The sequence below is a fragment of the Salvelinus fontinalis genome, chromosome 42 (assembly GCF_029448725.1).
Source record: "Salvelinus fontinalis isolate EN_2023a chromosome 42, ASM2944872v1, whole genome shotgun sequence".
Classification (NCBI taxonomy): Eukaryota; Metazoa; Chordata; class Actinopteri; order Salmoniformes; family Salmonidae; genus Salvelinus; species Salvelinus fontinalis.
In genome coordinates this window covers 3,378,335-3,399,163 of record NC_074706.1, presented here as the reverse complement: position 1 = coordinate 3,399,163, position 20,829 = coordinate 3,378,335, and the positions used below count along the sequence as shown (strand labels likewise).

Below are 20,829 nucleotides of genomic sequence, written 5' to 3'. Positions count from 1 at the left end.
TATAGATACTTTTGTACCTGTTTCCTCAAGCATCTTCACAAGGTCCTTTGCTGTTGTTCTGGGATTGATTTGCACTTTTCGCACAAAAGTACGTTCATCTCTAGGAGACAGAACACGTCTCTTTCCTGAGCGGTATGAAGGCTGCGTGGTCCCATGGTGTTTATACTTGCGTACTATTTTTTGTTATTGATGAACGTGGTACCTTCAGGCGTTTGGAAATTGCTCCCAAGGATGAACCAGACTTGTGGAGGTCTACATTTTATTTCTGAGGTCTTGGCTGATTTCTTTTGATTTTCCCATGATGTCAAGCAAAGAGGCACTGAGTTTGAAGGTAGGCCATGAAATACATCTACAGGTACACCTCCAATTGACTCAAATGATGTCAATTAGCCTATCCGAAGCTTCTAAAGCCATGACATAATTTTCGGGATATTTCCAAGCTGTTTAAAGGCACAGCCAACTTAGTGTATGTAAACTTCTGACCCACTGGATTTGTTATACAGTGAATTAGAAGTGATATAATCTGTCTGTAAACAATTTTGGGGAAAATGACTTCAGGGAACTTGGTGTTCTAAATTGTTCTTTACTATTTTCTGAGTTAACTTGGATTCTTTCTTAATTAGAAAACTGGAAATGCACGTTTTATTCTCTATAGGGAATGTGCGAACAACAGGCAAATATGAATATATGAAATAGTGATATATTTCTGATTTTTCATTTTTTATTTTGCACGCTGCCTTTTCGGAGGCAGCAGGACTGTAGAACGCTAAATGCTGAAATCCTTAGGTCGCTGGTTCAAATCCGGCTTGAAGGAGGACCATTTCTCTGCCTCATCAATGCGCACCAAACAGTATTTTTACCTGTTGTTCGCACATCCCCCTATAGAGAATAAAATGTGCATTTCACGTTTCCTTAAACTTGTTAAGGACAGGGGGTGCTGTTTTCACTTTTTCTGGAAAACGTGTCCAATTTAAACGGCTTCCTACTCAATTCTTGCTCGTACAATATGCATATTATTATTATTATTGGATAGAAAACACTCTCTAGTTTCTATAACCGTTGGAATTATGTCTCTGAGTGAAACAGAACTCATTCTACAGCACTTTCCCTGACATGGAGTGAGATTTCAGAAATCTTGGCCTCTGCTCCCAGGTCAGTTTTTAGGTCCCTGTGAATGCTATGAGGATACAAACACTGCCTACGCCTTCCTCTAGATGTCAGTAAGTGGTGACAATTTGAATGGAGTCGATTGCGCAATCTGGGACTGTATAAAACACCAAAGACCGGAAGTACATGTCTTTTCTTCCCTGCGCCTGGCGCGTGATGGACGTCGGACTGGCCTCTTTCCAAGCTTTCGTTTAGCCAGTAATATATTGGCGGTCATGTTTCTACTCGTTATAGGTGTTAAAAACATCACACGGTAGTTAATTTAAACCGTTTTATAGCAATTTATATCCGTTTAGGGCGATTTTATGGCATTTCTGTGTGACGCACTTCCAAGTGCTGGGCATTTTTCTAGTACATGGTGAACGTTAGTGGCCATTTCGACCGGACAAGAGGACGTCTTTCGACCAAAAGACGATTAGACCGGAGAAAGGATTCATTGCCCAAGATTCTGATGGCAGTTCAGCTAATAGTAAGAACTATTTATGATGATAAATCGTTGTTCTGTCGAAAAATGTTAAACGCATATTCCGCCATTTTCTTTGGGGTAGCTTTGCTTTGGCGCACCATGTATTGCACAGTAAGGATAATTTAAAAAATGTAATTCAGCGATTGCATTAAGAACTAAATTGTCTTTCAATCGCTGTCCACCCTGTATTTTTTAGTCAAGTTTATGAGTATCTATGTATAAGACTAGATCACTGTCCAATATGGCGCCCGACATTTTCTGACCAGCTTGGCTACTTTTCTCATTGTATAACCACGATTTTGGTGGCTAAATATGCACATTTTCGAACAAACTCTATATGTATGTTGTAATATGATGTTACAGGAGTGTCATCTGAAGAATTCTGAGAAGGTTAGTGAAAAAATTAATACATTTTGGTGGTGATAATGCTTTCGCTCTTTTTGCTGTGAATCAATGCTGGGGTAATGTTTGCACATGTGCTATGCTAATATAACGATATATTGTGTTTTCGCTGTAAAACTCTTAGACAATCTGAAATATTTTCTGTATTTACAAGATCTGTGTCTTTCAATTACTGTACGCTGTGTATTTTTAAGAAATGTTTTATGATGAGTAATTAGGTAATCCATGTTGGTCTCTATAATTGCTCTGGCTGCTTCGGTGCTATTTTTGACGGTAGCTCTGATGGTAGCTGCAATGTAAAACTGATTTATACCTCAAATATGCATATATCGAACAAAACATAGATTTATTGTGTAACATGTTATAAGACTGTCATCTGATTAAGTTGTTTCTTGGTTAGTTTGGTTGGTTCTTGGTTAGTTAGGTTGGCTTTGTGCATGCTACTTGTCTGTCTGAAAAATGTCTGTCCTTCTTTTGTATTTGGTGGTGAGCTAACATAAATATATAATGTGTTTTCCCTGTAAAACATTTAAAAAATTGGACATGTTGGCTGGATTCACACTATCTGTATCTTTCATTAGCTGTATTGGACTTGTTAATGTGTGAAAGTTAAATATTTCAAAAAAATATTTTTTTGAATTTCGCGCTCTGCCTTTTCAGTGGAATGTGGGAGGAGTTCCGCTAGCGGAACCCCAGTCCCAAACAGGTTAACCTGTTGAGGCTAGGGGGTGCTGTTGTCACTATTTATGTAAATCGTGTAATTTTTGAAACGGCTTCCTACTAAATTCTTGATCATACAATATGCATATTATTATTATTATTGGATAGAAAACAGTCTCTAGTTTCTATAGCCGTTGAAATTTTGTCTCTGAGTGGAACAGAACTCATTCTACAGCAATTTCCCTGACATGGAGTCAGATTTCACACATTTTGGCCCCTGATCTGGAGTCAGTTTAAAGGCCACTGTTATTGCTATGAGCATACAGACACTGTTTACGTCTTCCCCTGGATGCCTTTACGTGATGACGATTTGAATGGTATCGATTGCGCAATCACAGCCCCTATAAAACAAAAACACGTGTAGGTAGGAATTCCTTTCCTGCTGCGTCAGGCGCGCGGAGGACACCGACCTGCACTTTTTCCAAGCACTAGTGAAGCCAGTTATATTTCTCCAGTCATGTTTCTACTCGTTATAGGAGTTAAAAACATCATAAGGTAGTTAATTTAAACCGTTTTATAGCAATTTATTTCCGTTTAGTGCGATTTTGGGACATTTATTTCTGAGACACTGTGAATCTCTGGGCACGGTTCCAGTTCATGCCGAACGCAATGGGCATTTCTACATGGCAAGAGGACAGCTTTCGACCAAAAGACGATTAGACCCAAGAAAGGATTCTTTGCCCAAGATTCTGATGGAAGAACAGCTCAAAGTAGGAACAATTTATTATGATAAATCGTGTTTCTGTCGAGAAATGTTAATCGCTTAGGACGCCATCTTGTTTGACATAGCTTCGCTTGGCGCAAACTGTATTGAAAAGTAAGGATAATTTAAAAAATGTAAATCAGCGATTGTATTAAGAATTAAATTGTCTATCAATCGCTGTCCACCCTATATTTTTTTGTCACGTTTATGAGTATTTATGTATACGGCTAGATCACTGTCTAATATGGCGCACGACATTGTCTGACCAGCTGGGCAACTTTTGTCATTGTCTAACCATGATTTTGGTGGCTAAATATGCACATTTTCGAACAAACTGTATATGGATTGTGTAATATGATGTTACAGGAGTGTCATCGGAAGTATTCTGAGAAGGTTAGTGAAAAAATTAATATATTTTGGCGATGTTAACGTTATCGCTCTCTTTGGCTAGAATCAATGCTCTGGTAACGTTTGCATATGTGGTATGCTAATATAACGATTTATTGTGTTTTCGCTGTAAGACACTTAGAAAATCTGAAATATTGTCTGTATTCACAGGATCTGTGTCTTTCGATTAGTGTATGCTGTGTATTTTTACGAAATGTTTGATGATTAGTAATTAGGTAAACACGTTGCTCTATATATTTATTCTAGTCCATTTGTGACGGTGGGTGCAATTGTAAACTATGCCATATACCTGAAATATGCACATTTTTCTAACAAAACCTATCCTATACCATAAATATGTTATCAGACTGTCATCTGATGAGTTTTTTTCTTGGTTAGTGGCTATCAATATCTTAGTTTAGCCGAATTGGTGATAGCTACTGGTGTTGGTGGACAAATAAAAGATGGTGTCTTATGCTAATGAGTTTAGCTAATAGATTTATATCTTTACATATTGTGTCTTCCCTGTAAAACATTTTAAAAATCGGACATGTTGGCTGGATTCACACGATCTGTGTCTTTCATTAGCTGTATTGGACTTTAATGTGTGAAAAATATTATTTTTGAATTTCGCGCTCTGCCTTTTCAGTGGAATGTGGGGGGGGTGTGCCGCTAGCGGCACCCCAGTCCTAGACAGGTTAACAAGTCCAAAACAGCAAATGAAAAATAAACATCTTGTTAATCTACCCATCGTGTCCGATTTTAAAAATATTTTACAGCGAAAACACAACATATATTTATGTTAGCTCACCACCAAATTCAAAAAACACACAGCCATTTTTCCCAGCCAAAGATAACTTTCACAAAACCCAGAAATAGAGATAAAATGAATCACTAACCTTTGAACCATCTTCATCAGATGACACTCATATGACATCATGTTACACAATACATGTTTTGTTCGATAAGGTGCATATTTATATCCACAAATCTCGGTTTACATTGGCCCCATGTTCAGAAATGCCTCCAAAATATCCGGAGTAATTACAGAGAGCCACGTCATATAACAGAAATACTCATCATAAACTTTGATGAAAGATACATGTTTTACATATAATTAAAGATACACTGGTTCTTAATGCAACCGCTGTGTCAGATTTAAAAAAAAAACTTTCTTAAAAAGCACACCATGCAATAATCTGAGACGGCGCTCAAATATAAATAACATTTCTCCGCCCTCATGGAGTCAACAGAAATACGAAATTACATCATAAATATTCCCTTACCTTTGATTATCTTCATCAGAATGCAATGCAAGGAATCATATTTCCACAATAAATATTTTTTTGGGTTCGATAATGTCCATTACTTATGTAAAATTAGCAATTTAGCTAGCATGTTTAGTGCACATGTCCAAAAGTTCGCGCAGATGCAGGCAAACTCGGCCGAAAACGTCAAAAAGTTATATAACAGGTCGAATAAACTGGTCAAACTAAGTAGATAATCAATCTTCAGGATGTTGTTATCATATATATCCAATAAGGTTCCAACTTGAGCATTCCTTCATGTCTGTAGAAGTTATGGATCGCAAGGTGATATCATGAGGAAAGCGCTTGACCAGGAACTGACATTCTGCCAGACCAATGACTGAAACACCTCCCATCTGACCTCACATCACACTAGAGGCTTCATTCCACGTTCTACAGACTGTTGACATCTAGTGGAAGGCGTAGGAAGTGCAAACAGATCCATATCTTACAGGAATTGAATCGGCGATGAGATGAACATTGACCAGTCTCAGAATTCTCACTTCCTGTTTGGATTTTTTCTCAGGTTTTTGTCTGCCATATGAGTTTGGTTATACTCACAGACATCATTAAAACAGTTTTATAAACTTCAGAGTGTTTTATATCCAATAGTAATAATAATATGCATATATTAGCATCTGGGACAGAATAGGAGGCAGTTCACTATGGGTACGCAAATCATCCAAAAGTGAAAATGCTGCCCCCTATCATAAAGAAGTTAACAAACTATAGTTTTGGCAAGTCGGTTAGGACATCTACATTGTGCATGACAGAAGTCATTTTTCCAACAATTGTTTACAGACAGATTATTTCACTTATAATTCAGTGTATCACAAATCCAGTGGGTCAGAAGTTTACATACACTAGTTGGCTGTGCATTTAAACAGCTGGGGAAATTCCCGAAAATGATGTCATGGCTTTAGAAGCTTCCGATAGGCTAATTGACATCATTTGAGTCAATTGGAGGTGTACCTGTAGATGTATTTCAAGGCCTACCTTCAAACTCAGTGACTCTTTGCTTGACATCATGGGAAAATCAAAAGAAATCAGCCAAGACCTCAGATAAAAATTGTAGACCTCCACAAGTCTGTTTCATCCTTGGGAGCAATTTTCAAACGCCTGAAGGTACCACGTTCATCTGTACAGACAACAGTACGCAAGTATAAACACCATGGGACCACGCAGCCTTCATACTGCTCAGGAAGGAGAAGCCTTCTGTCTCCTAGAGATGAACGTACTTTGGTGCGAAAATTGCAAATCAATCCCAGAACAACAGCAAAGGACCTTGTGAAGATGCTGGAGGAAGCACGTACAAAAGTATCTATTTCCACAGTCAAACGAGTCCTATGTCAACAGAACCTGAAATGCCGCTCAGCAAGGAAGAAGCTACTGCTCCAAAACTGCCATAAAAAGCCAGACTACAGTTTGGAGACAGAGATCCTACTTTTTGGAGAAATGTCCTCTGGTCTGATGAAACAAAAATAGAACTGTTTGGCCATAATGACCATTGTTATGTTTGGAGGAAAAAAGGGGAGGGTTGCAAGCCGAAGAACACCATCCCAACCGTGAAGCACGGGGGTGGCAGCATCATTTTGTGGGAGTACTTTACTGCAGGAGGGACTGGTACACCACTCGAACACCAGGGAAGGATACTGCAGGGCAAATCCGTTCTCAATTTGAAATGGTACATATGTGCGATAACCTACTAAATTCATTGTGACAGGTTGCACAAGTCAACAAGGCGCAAAAGACTCGTTTCCTGATTGGGAATCAAACCCTGGCGGTGAGAGCGACAAAGCCTAACCACTTGACCACCAGGGAAGGATAAAGTTAACGTATCGGTTCACAATTTGAAACAGTTTAATAACCTGCAAAAATAATTTTCCAAACTGGATGGAACCTATAGGCCCCATCCCAAAAACAGGCCCTAGCCCTTACTCCGTAGCCAACACATTTGAGTAGATCTTAAAGGATAGTTCCGGCGCTAGTGGTTGTTTTAAATCAGTGTTATTCAAAAATGTTCAGGGGGGACCGACACGTTTCTGCTGCTAGAATAACAGCAGCAGAAACAAGTACGCCAACTTTTTCCCCAATACTTTATTGCAGCCCCATCCCACCCCAATGGGGTCGCGACACCAACTTTGAATACCACTGTTTTAAAGGATACATATGGTGCTATGGGTTGTTTCTGGACTGGCTGGGCATATTGGCTAGTACAAACAAGTTTTGCTATAGGGCACAAAAGTAATTCTATTTTATGAGTCATCAATATCATCATTGATATGCAGTACTCACTCTTTGAAGAAGCATTATCAATATCCAGATTAGTGTACATTAGTAAGTCATTCTTTATCCTTTGTATATCTAACGCAAAGAACACTGGTAATAATGCCAGCAGCCAAACGAGTTCTACACACTGAACATGTGGGTTTAATTCAAACTGCAAATAGTTAGGTTTCCATAAAACCAAACAGAGCACCCAACGTGGGGCTCGAAACCACGACCCTGAGATTAAGAGTCTCATGCTCTACCGACTGCGTTAGCCAGTCTGATGCCTGAATGGATCTAAATTTAAAATCAATTCATATTGGGGATCTTATAAAATAGAAAGAAACACCAAAATATTGCTAGTTTTACTTTACTATATGTAAGGCTTGATAGAATGTTCCTGGTGGAATGGGAGTGTAAATCCCGCAATAGGTAATAGGGGACGCACGTGCACATTGGAGTATTGTGGTATTGGAGTATTGAGCAATTAAACTGATCCATCACAAGTTCCATTGTTAGATGTTACCACAAAATGTAGTAGACAAAAGTATTTTGTATCTACATAATTTTTGTAGCTCATATATAACCATTGTCAGTTGTTTTTGTCAGCTATTTGCAACCAGTCTCTTTTTATTGCAATAGTAAGCTCTCTGGAACTAATGTCAGCTACTATGGCTAGCTACAGCTTTGATATCTGTCCGCCGGCCTGCTGCTAGCTAGATACTGTAGCTATCAACCACGTTAGCTCTACTATTTCGCAAATAAAGTACTAGGGCTTGATATGGCACCAACTACATTGCAATACACAGTATATATATTAGATCAATTTTGAGCTTCATACCGTGAAAGTAAAGAGGTCAACTTGTAGGTTTAAAAGACATTCGGCAGTTGAACGCGAGGCTTTGAGCGGGAGTTCACACATGGAGGGAAGTAGAACAATACACTTTCAATGTTGGGGTGCAGCCAGTTCATACTACCTAATGTGGCAAATAGAGGGGTTCTCTGTCTGATCAGATCAGTGCAATCAGTCAGCCTATATTTCAGAACAGGAAATCAAATCAAAAACAAGCAACTCTTCATTCGATTCTTTATTTGTATTAATCATTCGTATTCCAGCAATTGTTTTTGGTGTGGGTACATATTTCTTTAATGCATCACTTATTATTCACTACACCCAGCACCCTTCCCAACCTCCTCACCAAGAATGAGGTAAAACACCTCTCATGTTCCCCTCAAACAAACAATTGGACAACGATGAAGGGATGCTGTGTCAAGACTGTACACATCAAAAGTGAGGTTGTAAAAGTGAGGTTGTAGTTGAGGTTGTAGTAGAGGATGAACTGGGTCATCTGAATGGGGAAAGGGGACATAGGGAAGGGCTGGCAAACCCTCGCCCTGAAAGGCTGGGGGCGCAGGCTTTTGTTCCAGCCCTGCTATACCACACCTGATTCCGCTAACCAAGGTTCCCCGATGAGCAGACTGTTAGTAGATTGAGATGGGTTGGGCCTAGAGCAGCATTTCCCAAACTCCAGACCCCAAGGGGTGCACGTTTTGGTTTCCGCCCAGCTAACACAGTCCAATAAGCCACAAATAATTCATCTTCAGTTTACATCGCAATTAGCTTAATCAGTTGTGTTTGTGAGGGATGGCCCCAGAGGACTGGAGTTGCCCATCCCTACCCTATGGAGTGATCGATAGAGAAGCATAATTCAATTCAGGATGAGTCGTCAGGCAACGGTAAAGCAGAGCTGGAACAAAAGCCTCCACATGCGGTAGGTCTCCACGAGGGATGGCCACCCTTAGCGGCTTGGTATAAAAGTACATTACATTATACAGTCAGAAAAAGTCTACCTTCAAATTCCTTTAAATTCACAATGAAAATACACTTAGTATACAGACCTTCTGTACACCGTTGAGAAAAGTACTATCTCTTGTCGACTCAACCGTAAGAAAGATTTGACAAAAAAAATGACAGACACTAACGCTTATGTACAAAATGAGAAAGAGCTGAATATACCATTTGATCAAGACAACTGTTAACACTTTATTATTGTTCTTTTTTAAAAAGTTAACTAACAGACAATGTAAAAGAAAGAAAGAACAGAAAAGCGGATCGTGATATTAATGGGATAAAAGCGACAAAGTGTGCTGTTAAGTAACAGAATCATACCTCAAAACACGTTGGTGTACAAACAGTACACATTAAAACGCATGTCATGTAGAAAGGCATGCATACGTTATATGCATTAACTCACACACACAACATCCTTATAAATAGGTCCTTCATAGACCCAACTCTGAGACTGGACAGGCGTAGTGGCCGGTGATGCACAGGGCCTCCATAAGGAGTAAGACCAAAGACACTGTTCGCCGGCAGGAGGTAGACGCGTTCTAACGACATTCTACACAAGAATGTCAATACACTGCCCACCCAATCAGTTGCATTGAAGCCAATCCAGCCAATGAAATGGAGGCAGACATTTTGTATATCCTTTACAGTGTGGATATGCTACGCATGTTGTTTGTATAATAGTGAGGTATTTATTGGTTTTAGTCTGATGATTAATGCAATGGTAAAACTCAGTTCTTCTTCACAGGCTATTATGTTCCTTCTCGGACTCCCTCTTCACCCACCAACACACCACGACCTGTCCAATCTTTAAGTTCTGGGTTCCTGGTGTCTCCTCACCTGGTTTCAAACACTGGCGGCTCATATCATGGCCCATTTCTCAAGTGCGTCTTCCCAGGGAATCTCAAAATGCTCGTCTCCTTTATAAAAGTCAGCAGCACTCCTTTTATTGACATGTCCCCCTTTCCATACATACAACGGGTACATACAGTACAAACAGCAAGACAGGAAAAGGAAGGGAAAGAAGTCATTTCCAGTATCCATCAAGGTTGTTTTATGGATAGTACCATATATATCTTCTGGGCTAACTGCCATCGTATCGTAGCAGTAACATTCAACATCCACAACTTCAAATCATTCAGTGTATAAAATAAAACGTTGAAATATATGTAAAGAGGTATGACGCATGGAATGATGTTACATGAAAATAATAATGACAAATATAAGTGGAGTATCATTATAAAAAGAAATGGGTGATTTGTTTGTTTTGTTCTTCAAAAACACGTGGACACTAGGTGGCGTCTGACTACACATACAAACAGTCAGAACGGACACAAGCCACTTGATAATCAAATTCAAGCAGGTGGTTACTATAGGCACGTCTGTCTCTCTCCCCTTTCTCTCCCTCCCCCCTCTCTCTCTCCCTCTTTCTTTCTCTCACTCTCTTCCTGTGTCTCTGCTAAAGTAGTACCATTTTTAAGTTAATTTACCCTACTCCTATTTAATACTAGCTACATTCTCTTGCCATCTTCTCTCTCTTGTTTTCTCGCTCTATTCTCTTCCTCTTTTCTTAATGCCCTTCCCACTCCCTTTCACATCTCTCAATCTCCCTCCCTTTCACATCTCTCAATCTTTGTCCTTTCTCTCCCTCAGTCTCTTGATCTCTTCTATCCTTTTCTCTCTCTCTCTCTCCTCTCTCTCTTTCTTTCAGTAGTGTAAATTAGTTAGTAAATAACTTAGTACCGCGTCTCAACTCTTTGTATTTTATTTAGCTAGTACCTAACTATACCAGTGTAGTCATCATTTTGACCACAGTCAAATCTAAACAAAGCCTGAGCCTATTTCTCTCTCTCGTTCCCTCTCTCCTGTGCCATCACTCAAACAAACACCCTAACACTCCGTTGTGTGCTTGTGTGATTTATCAAAACTCTAGAACCCTCCAATCAATCAGCATCTTCAGAAAATCTTCCAAAATGTAATTGGACCTTTCCCCTCTACACCAAACCGCCACCCCATTTAAGTGCTGGTAGAGTCTGAATTAATTAATCGTCCTGTCTCCTCCTCTTCCTCCTATCATTGCTCCTCTTCCTCGGTGATGCCCTGTGCTTTCAGTTCATCCAGGACGTTGTCTAGGTGGCTAGGGTCGGGGTAGCCGTGGCCCGTGAGGTTGGAGCCGAATTCCGTCTTGTGGTGCACCTCGTTCCAGATGACCGTGTCCGACTCGCCCGTGGTGCTGGACGTGCCCACCGAGAAGACCAGGCGCCGGTCCCACGTGGTCAGCAGGAGTCTGAGTACCTGGGGGAGAGAGAGAGGACGTGGAGGGAGAGGAGGTGGGGGGAGAGAGAGAGAGGACGTGGAGGGAGAGGAGGTGGGGGGAGAGAGGCAGAGGACGTGGAGGGAGAGGAGGTGGGGGGAGAGGTGGAGGGAGAGGAGGTGGAGGGAAAGAAGGTGGAGGGAGAGAGGGAGAGGACGTGGCAGGAGAGGAGGTGGGGGGAGAGAGGGAGAGGACGTGGAGGGAGAGGAGGTGGGGGGAGAGAGGGAGAGCAGGTGGGGGGAGAGAGGGAGAGGACGTGGAGGGAGAGAAGGTGGAGGGAGAGAGGGAGAGGACTTGGAAGGAGAGGACATGGAGGAAGAGAGGGAAAAGGAGGTGAGAAAGAAGGAGGTGAGATGGTTAGAGACGGATCCATAACTTCAACTTACAGAGTTCCCCCGATACTGACACAAATTCAAGGGAAAACGTCCCGGATTTGAAAAGGGCAAAGATTGGGCTAAAATCCAGAAAGCTTTGAGTTGTACTGGACAACAGTATCTGCTACAATGGAATATGTCAACGCGTAGGTTCTTACCTTGCGTCCCTTCTCGCTGTCTGGGAGGTAGCAGTGGCGAGGGAACCCTCTGGCTGTAAAGGGCTTGCCTGGGTTGGGGTGCTCTGGGCCTTGGATGCCAGGCAGGACGTTGTAGATGACGCGGATGGTCTTGCAGTCGGGGTGGCCTGGCAGCGAGTGGGGGATGACGTGGTACTCCATCTTCCCGGGCGGCTGGTTGCCCGTCTTCACGCCGTAGATGGTTTTGCAGGTGGGGCACTGCAGGCTGCCATCTTTATTGCCGTTGTTGTACATGGCCACCAGACACTGGAGGTGGTACTGGTGCCCACACTGGGCCAGGCGACCGATGAAGTCACCACCCTTGTAGCCTGACGGCCCCCCGAGGGCCTCCATACAGATGGTACAGTCCTGAGGAGAGGAGGAGATAGGAGGGATCCTTAGCCAACCTATAAGTACTTAGCTCTCCAAAATAGCAAAAGCACCCACACAGCTGAGTCAGCCTGTTGCAGGTGAGTGGGAATCATTCAATAAGATTCTTGAAAGCGCTGACGAAGGCGAACTGGCCAATAGGTAATGTTAATCAATGAAAGTGTTACAGGCCAGAGCAGTGTGCAGGTCTTTCTTTAAATATGTACTTGGCTATCGCATTTCCTTCAACAGATAATGTGTTGTGATGATAATGGCTGCGTCCCAAATGACATCATATTGTCTGATCCCTATGGGCCCTGGTCAAACGTATGACACTTTACAGGGCATAGGGTGTCATTTCAGACTTAACCAATGAGTGGAGAGAACAGGTCTCACCTCCTCTGTTGCTATCCTGACTTTCTGAAGATACTGCTTCACCACCTCCTCTGTTGTCTTACCTGGAGAGAGAGAGAGAAGGAGAGAGAACATATGAGTGTGTTGAGCAGAAACCTTCCACACAATGTAATCAAGTTGTGAATAGGGGTGTCTGTCTGTGTGTTCATATGTGTGTGTGTGTATAGGCCTATATATTAGTGCTGGTTTTATAGTGTGTCCCATCGTACCTTTGCGGGCCTGTTTCTTGGTGGTCTTGCGGTACCAGTGGCCCAGGCCGGGGACGGGCTTGATGTCCCTCTTGCTGACGGGCGGGGGGTGCAGCACCAGTTTGGGGGGGCGGGTGAGACACACAGGGAACCCCGCAGCGCTCATCAGGATCCCAGTGATACCGGCCAGCGCTGGGTGGACCGGGCTGTTCCCACTGAGGTTCTTCACTGGGACAGTGGGCACGCTGAAACACAACGGGGAACCACACGGCTGGTTACACACTAACATCTCACCAAACACGCGCCTGGGAAGACTCTGGGAGTTGCAGCGCTAACCTAGGATCAGCTGTTACAGAACCTGCAGTAAACAAACCCTCCCTGACACTAACAGACAGAAATACAGCAGGCTTACTGCTGACCCGCACACAGGGCTGGGACGAGCCTAGTCCGTGTGATTACAAGACGTAAACCAAGCCACCTACAGTATAGACAGGTGGAGAAGTCTGTCCCAAAATGACACCCCACCATAGATAGCGCACTACGTATAGGGCTCTGGTCCAAAGTAGTGCACTATGTAGGGAATAGGGTGCCATTTGGGAAGCAGCCGTTCAGGAGGTGTACACGGGCCAGATGTAATCTCTATTGGCAACAACACCTCACCTACTACGACCAGCTGCTGCATGTGACTAATTCAAAAAATGTCCAGGAGCCAATGACCTGTGTGTGTGTGCCCATAAAATTAGAATAATCTATTTCTATGTGTGGCTGTGTGTGTGTGTGTGTGTGTGTGTGTGTGTGTGTGTGTGTGTGTGTGTGTGTGTGTGTGTGTGTGTGTGTGTGTGTGTGTGTGTGTGTGTGTGTGTGTGTGTGTGAGAGAGCGAGAGCCTGTGGTGTCTCTCTGTGTGTGTGTGTGGCCCCGAGGCCAGTCTCCTGATCTGGGTCAAAGACTCATACCATAGATGGTACTGCCAGATATCCTCTGTCTAGCCGGTACGTTTCAGAGAACACCGGTTGGGTCTAAGTGGCGCCCTATTCCATACAGAGCGAGCTACGCCTGACCAGAGCCCACGTAGGATGCCTCCAGCTATATACGGCTCTGACGGTGTCATTCAGACAATCACCTATTGTTTGTCTTTTGACATATTTCTGGATGATTCTAGAACGCGCCAATAGCTACTCTACCATTCTAGAGTCCAGGTAGAGCATCTGTGTCATTCACACCAAAGATATTGTACTATACTCAAGTTCCCCAGATCATCTACTTTTACCACAGACAACACAGCCTTTGAGTGTCAACGATATCGGAGCAGTGAGATATGATATGATGATCTGATCACGCCCGGAGTGTGTTGTCCTTGGTAATCCTACATTGTCGATAAAATCGGCAGCAGTTCACACACACACACACACACACACACACACACACACACACACACACACACACACACACACACACACACACACACACACACACACACACACACACACACAAACAAAAGCGCATAGAAAAACACTCGAGCACACAGTTTTTCCTAGGGATGGATACTCACATAAAGGACGTGAGGATTGTCATTCTCCCACAGAGGTCAGTCCCGGCACAATCAGTTAAGTAATAAAGGACAAGAAAAGGAATGACGGAGGAATCGATTTCCTTTCTCTTCACCAGGGGAACAGAGAAACACTTGGGATGTGTCAATGAGAAGCTAAAGAAGGTTCCACTCTCGCTCTCTCTTTATTTATTTCTCTCTCTCTCTATTTCTTTCTCTCTCTCTCTCTCGTTATTTCTTTCTCTCTCTCTCTATTTCTTTCTCTCTCGTTATTTCTTTCTCTCTCTCTCTCTCTATTTCTTTCTCTCTCTCTCTCTCTATTTCTTTCTCTCTCTCTCACAGCTTGACTTGGCTGCTACGCAAACCTTTTCTGTCTCTGAGCTGGACTCAGTTTCTGTTCTTCCTCTCTACAGACCTCCTCCTCTCCCTCTGTCCTTGAAGCAGTGTGTGAATCGGACCGAGAGTGTGTTTGTCTCCTGTCTTATATATGTAATCCATGAGTTTCCATCTGCTGGCCAGTGACCTCAGAGAGAGGAGACGTCACAGAACTGACAGTGAGCATCACATCACACACACACACACACCCAGGATCATGGATTACCTTCACCACGTCACCGGCTCTATTGACTAATACCACCCTGACAAACCACTTACGGAAACACACACACACACACACACACACACACACACACACACACACACACACACACACACACACACACACACACACACACACACACACACACACACACACACACACACACACACACACACACACACACACACAGGGAACTGGGAAATCCCTAATAATGAACAACAAACTTGACCACAACACAACCCAGTCTTGACACGACCCGACCTTGTCTTTTAAATGACGAGTGTTATATTAACTACAGAGCTTCCCCTGTGTAAACGGTACTGTATAGGCTACACCCCAGCAGAAGTTGTGGAAATGAGTCTAACTAACCATGCTACATCTCCCCTCGACGTGGGGAGGGGGGGTCATTTAGAATGGCAAATATGATCAAACACAAGAGTTTATCCCCACGCTGTTCCTCCTGCGCTGCCACACATCACAAACGGGGTTTGTTGTTCGTTTTGTTGCTTCCCGACATGCAATTAGCCAGTCGCTCTGAGAGCTGTGAGTTACTGTCGCTGGTAGCAACCACACGGACACGGCAGGAGGGCAGAGCCTGGGAGCTTTGTTCCTCGTGTTGTGACCCACCAAGGCTTAGACATCATTGCTTTTGTGTAACCTATATTGCATGTTTACATACTGTGCATACTATGTAGTATAGTAATAATAGTTATAGATGGTATGTAGTGATGGTAGTATAGTAATAATAGTTATAGATGGTAGTATAGTAATAATAGTTATAGATGGTATGTAGTGATGGTATTATAGTAGTAATAGATATAGATGGTAGTATAGTAATACTAGTTGTAGATGGTAGTATAGTACTAATAGTTATAGATGGTAGTATAGTAATAATAGTTATAGATGGTATGTAGTGATGGTATTATAGTAGTAATAGATATAGATGGTAGTATAGTAATAATAGTTATAGATGGTAGTATAGTAATAATAGATATAGATGGTAGTATAGTAATAATAGTTATAGATGGTATGTAGTGATGGTATTATAGTAGTAATAGATATAGATGGTAGTATAGTAGTAATAGTTATAGATGGTATGTAGTGATGATAGTATAGTAATAATAGTTATAGATGGTAGTATAGTAATAATAGTTATAGATGGTATGTAGTGATGGTATTATAGTAGTAATAGATATAGATGGTAGTATAGTAGTAATAGTTATAGATGGTATGTAGTGATGGTAGTATAGTAATAATAGTTATAGATGGTATGTAGTGATGGTATTATAGTAGTAATAGATATAGATGGTAGTATAGTAATAATAGTTATAGATGGTACGTAGTGATGATATCATAGTAGTAATAGTTATAGATGGTATGTAGTGATGGTAGTATAGTAATAATAGTTATAGATGGTATGTAGTGATGGTATTATAGTAGTAATAGATATAGATGGTAGTATAGTAATAATAGTTATAGATGGTATGTAGTGATGGTAGTATAGTAATAATAGTTATAGATGGTATGTAGTGATGGTATTATAGTAGTAATAGATATAGATGGTAGTATAGTAATAATAGTTATAGATGGTACGTAGTGATGGTATTATAGTAGTAATAGTTATAGATGGTATGTAGTGATGGTAGTATAGTAATAATAGTTATAGATGGTATGTAGTGATGGTATTATAGTAGTAATAGATATAGATGGTAGTATAGTAATACTAGTTATAGATGGTATGTAGTGATGGTAGTATAGTAATAATAGTTATAGATGGTATGTAGTGATGGTATTATAGTAGTAATAGATATAGATGGTAGTATAGTAATAATAGTTATAGATGGTACGTAGTGATGGTATTATAGTAGTAATAGTTATAGATGGTATGTAGTGATGGTAGTATAGTAATAATAGTTATAGATGGCATGTAGTGATGGTAGTATAGTAATACTAGTTATAGATGGTAGTATAGTAATAATAGTTATAGATGGTAGTATAGTAATAGTAGTTATAGATGGTATGTAGTGATGGTATTATAGTAATAATAGTTATAGATGGTATGTAGTGATGGTAGTATAGTAATAATAGTTATAGATGGTATGTAGTGATGGTATATATAGTAGTAATAGATATAGATGGTATTATAGTAATAATAGTTATAGATGGTATGTAGTGATGCTAGTATAGTAATAATAGTTATAGATGGTATGTAGTGATGGTAGTATAGTAATAATAGTTATAGATGGTATGTAGTGATGGTATTATAGTAGTAATAGATATAGATGGTAGTATAGTAATACTAGTTATAGATGGTAGTATAGTAATAAGAGTTATATATGGTACATAGTAATACTAGTTATAGATGGTAGTATAGTAATAATAGTTATAGATGGTATGTAGTGATGGTAGTATAGTAATAATAGTTATAGATGGTATGTAGTGATGGTAGTATAGTAATAATAGTTATAGATGGTATGTAGTGATGGTATATATAGTAGTAATAGATATAGATGGTAGTATAGTAATAATAGTTATAGATGGTAGTATAGTAATAATAGTTATAGATGGCATGTAGTGATGGTAGTATAGTAATACTAGTTATAGATGGTAGTATAGTAATAATAGTTATAGATGGTAGTATAGTAATAGTAGTTATAGATGGTATGTAGTGATGGTATTATAGTAGTAATAGATATAGATGGTAGTATAGTAATAGTAGTTATAGATGGTATGTAGTGAAGGTAGTATAGTAATAATAGTTATAGATGGTATGTAGTGATGGTAGTATAGTAATAATAGTTATAGATGTATGTAGTGATGGTATATATAGTAGTAATAGATATAGATGGTAGTATAGTAATAATAGTTATAGATGGTAGTATAGTAATAATAGTTATAGATGGTATGTAGTGATGGTAGTATAGTAATAATAGTTATAGATGGTATGTAGTGATGGTAGTATAGTAATAATAGTTATAGATGGTAGTATAGTAATAATAGTTATAGATGGTAGTATAGTAATAATAGTTATAGATGGTATGTAGTGATGGTATTATAGTAGTAATAGATATAGATGGTAGTATAGTAATACTAGTTGTAGATGGTAGTATAGTAATAATAGTTATAGATGGTAGTATAGTAATAATAGTTATAGATGGTATGTAGTGATGGTATTATAGTAGTAATAGATATAGATGGTAGTATAGTAATAATAGTTATAGATGGTAGTATAGTAATAATAGATATAGATGGTAGTATAGTAATAATAGTTATAGATGGTATGTAGTGATGGTATTATAGTAGTAATAGATATAGATGGTAGTATAGTAATAATAGTTATAGATGGTATGTAGTGATGGTAGTATAGTAGTAATAGTTATAGATGGTATGTAGTGATGGTAGTATAGTAATAATAGTTATAGATGGTATGTAGTGATGGTATTATAGTAGTAATAGATATAGATGGTAGTATAGTAGTAATAGTTATAGATGGTATGTAGTGATGGTAGTATAGTAATAATAGTTATAGATGGCATGTAGTGATGGTAGTATAGTAATAGTAGTTATAGATGGTAGTATAGTAATAATAGTTATAGATGGTATGTAGTGATGGTATTATAGTAGTAATAGATATAGATGGTAGTATAGTAGTAATAGTTATAGATGGTATGTAGTGATGGTAGTATAGTAGTAATAGTTATAGATGGTATGTAGTGATGGTAGTATAGTAATAATAGTTATAGATGGTATGTAGTGATGGTATTATAGTAGTAATAGATATAGATGGTAGTATAGTAGTAATAGTTATAGATGGTATGTAGTGATGGTAGTATAGTAATAATAGTTATAGATGGTATGTAGTGATGGTAGTATAGTAATAATAGTTATAGATGGTATGTAGTGATGGTATTATAGTAATAGTAGTTATAGATGGTAGTATAGTAATACTAGTTATAGATGGTATGTAGTGGTGGTAGTATAGTAATAATAGTTATAGATGGTATGTAGTGATGGTAGTATAGTAATAACAGATATAGATGGTAGTATAGTAATAATAGTTATATATGGTACGTAGTGATGGTAGTATAGTAATAATAGTTATAGATGGTATGTAGTGATGGTAGTATAGTAATAATAGTTATAGATGGTATGTAGTGATGGTAGTATAGTAATAATAGTTATAGATGGTAGTATAGTAATACTAGTTATAGATGGTAGTATAGTAATAACAGATATAGATGGTAGTATAGTAATAATAGTTATAGATGGTATGTAGTGATGGTAGTATAGTAATAATAGTTATAGATGGTATGTAGTGATGGTAGTATAGTAATAATAGTTATAGATGGTATGTAGTGGTGGTAGTATAGTAATAATAGTTATAGATGGTATGTAGTGATGGTATTATAGTAATAATAGTTATAGATGGTATGTAGTGATGGTAGTATAGTAATAATAGTTATAGATGGTATGTAGTGATGGTAGTATAGTAATAATAGTTATAGATGGTAGTATAGTAATAATAGTTATAGATGGTATGTAGTGATGGTAGTATAGTAATAATAGTTATAGATGGTAGTATAGTAATAATAGTTATAGATGGTATGTAGTGATGGTAGTATAGTAATAATAGTTATAGATGGTAGTATAGTAATAATAGTTATAGATGGTATGTAGTGATGGTAGTATAGTAATAATAGTTATAGATGGTATGTAGTGATGGTAGTATAGTAATAATAGTTATAGATGGTATGTAGTGATGGTAGTATAGTAATAATAGTTATAGATGGTATGTAGTGATGGTAGTATAGTAATACTAGTTATAGATGGTATGTAGTGATGGTAGTATAGTAATAATAGTTATAGATGGTATGTAGTGATGGTATTATAGTAGTAATAGATATAGATGGTAGTATAGTAATATTAGTTATAGATGGTATGTAGTGATGGTATTATAGTAGTAATAGATATAGATGGTAGTATAGTAATACTAGTTATAGATGGTAGTATAGTAATAATAGTTATAGATGGTATGTAGTGATGGTAGTATAGTAATAATAGTTATAGATGGTATGTAGTGATGGAAGTATAGTAATAATAGTTATAGATGGTATGTAGTGATGGTATTATAGTAGTAATAGATATAGATGGTATGTAGTGATGGTAGTATAGTAATAGTAGTTATAGATGGTATGTAGTGATGGTAGTATAGTAATAATAGTTATAGATGGTATGTAGTGATGGTATTATAGTAGTAAAAGATATAGATGGTAGTATAGTAATACTAGTTATAGATGGTAGTATAGTAATAATAGTTATAGATGGTATGTAGTGATGGTAGTATAGTAATAATAGTAATAGATTGTATGTAGTGATGGTATTATAGTAGTAATAGATATAGTTGGTAGTATAGTAATAGTAGTTATAGATGGTATGTAGTGATGGTATTATAGTAGTAATAGATATAGATGGTAGTATAGTAATACTAGTTATAGATGGTAGTATAGTAATAATAGTTATAGATGGTATGTAGTGATGGTAGTATAGTAATAATAGTTATAGGTGGTAGTATCGTAATAC

At 39.0% G+C, this 20,829-nt stretch overlaps 1 protein-coding gene across 4 annotated transcripts in view; it reads right to left on the bottom strand.

Annotated features, from left to right (window-relative positions):
* Positions 1-8,495: 8,495 nt before the first annotated feature.
* Positions 8,496-20,829, bottom strand: part of LOC129841579 (E3 ubiquitin-protein ligase DTX4-like) — a 60,145-nt gene continuing 47,811 nt past the window's right edge. For all 4 annotated transcript variants that reach the window (XM_055909924.1, XM_055909925.1, XM_055909927.1 and 1 more), the window contains 4 exons: positions 13,126-13,349; positions 12,899-12,960; positions 12,116-12,502; positions 8,496-11,564 (listed from right to left, as the gene is read on the bottom strand). In XM_055909924.1, coding sequence (XP_055765899.1) covers positions 11,343-11,564; positions 12,116-12,502; positions 12,899-12,960; positions 13,126-13,349 — 895 coding nt within the window. In that variant the 3' untranslated portion in view covers positions 8,496-11,342. The remainder of the gene's footprint in view (positions 11,565-12,115; positions 12,503-12,898; positions 12,961-13,125; positions 13,350-20,829) is intronic.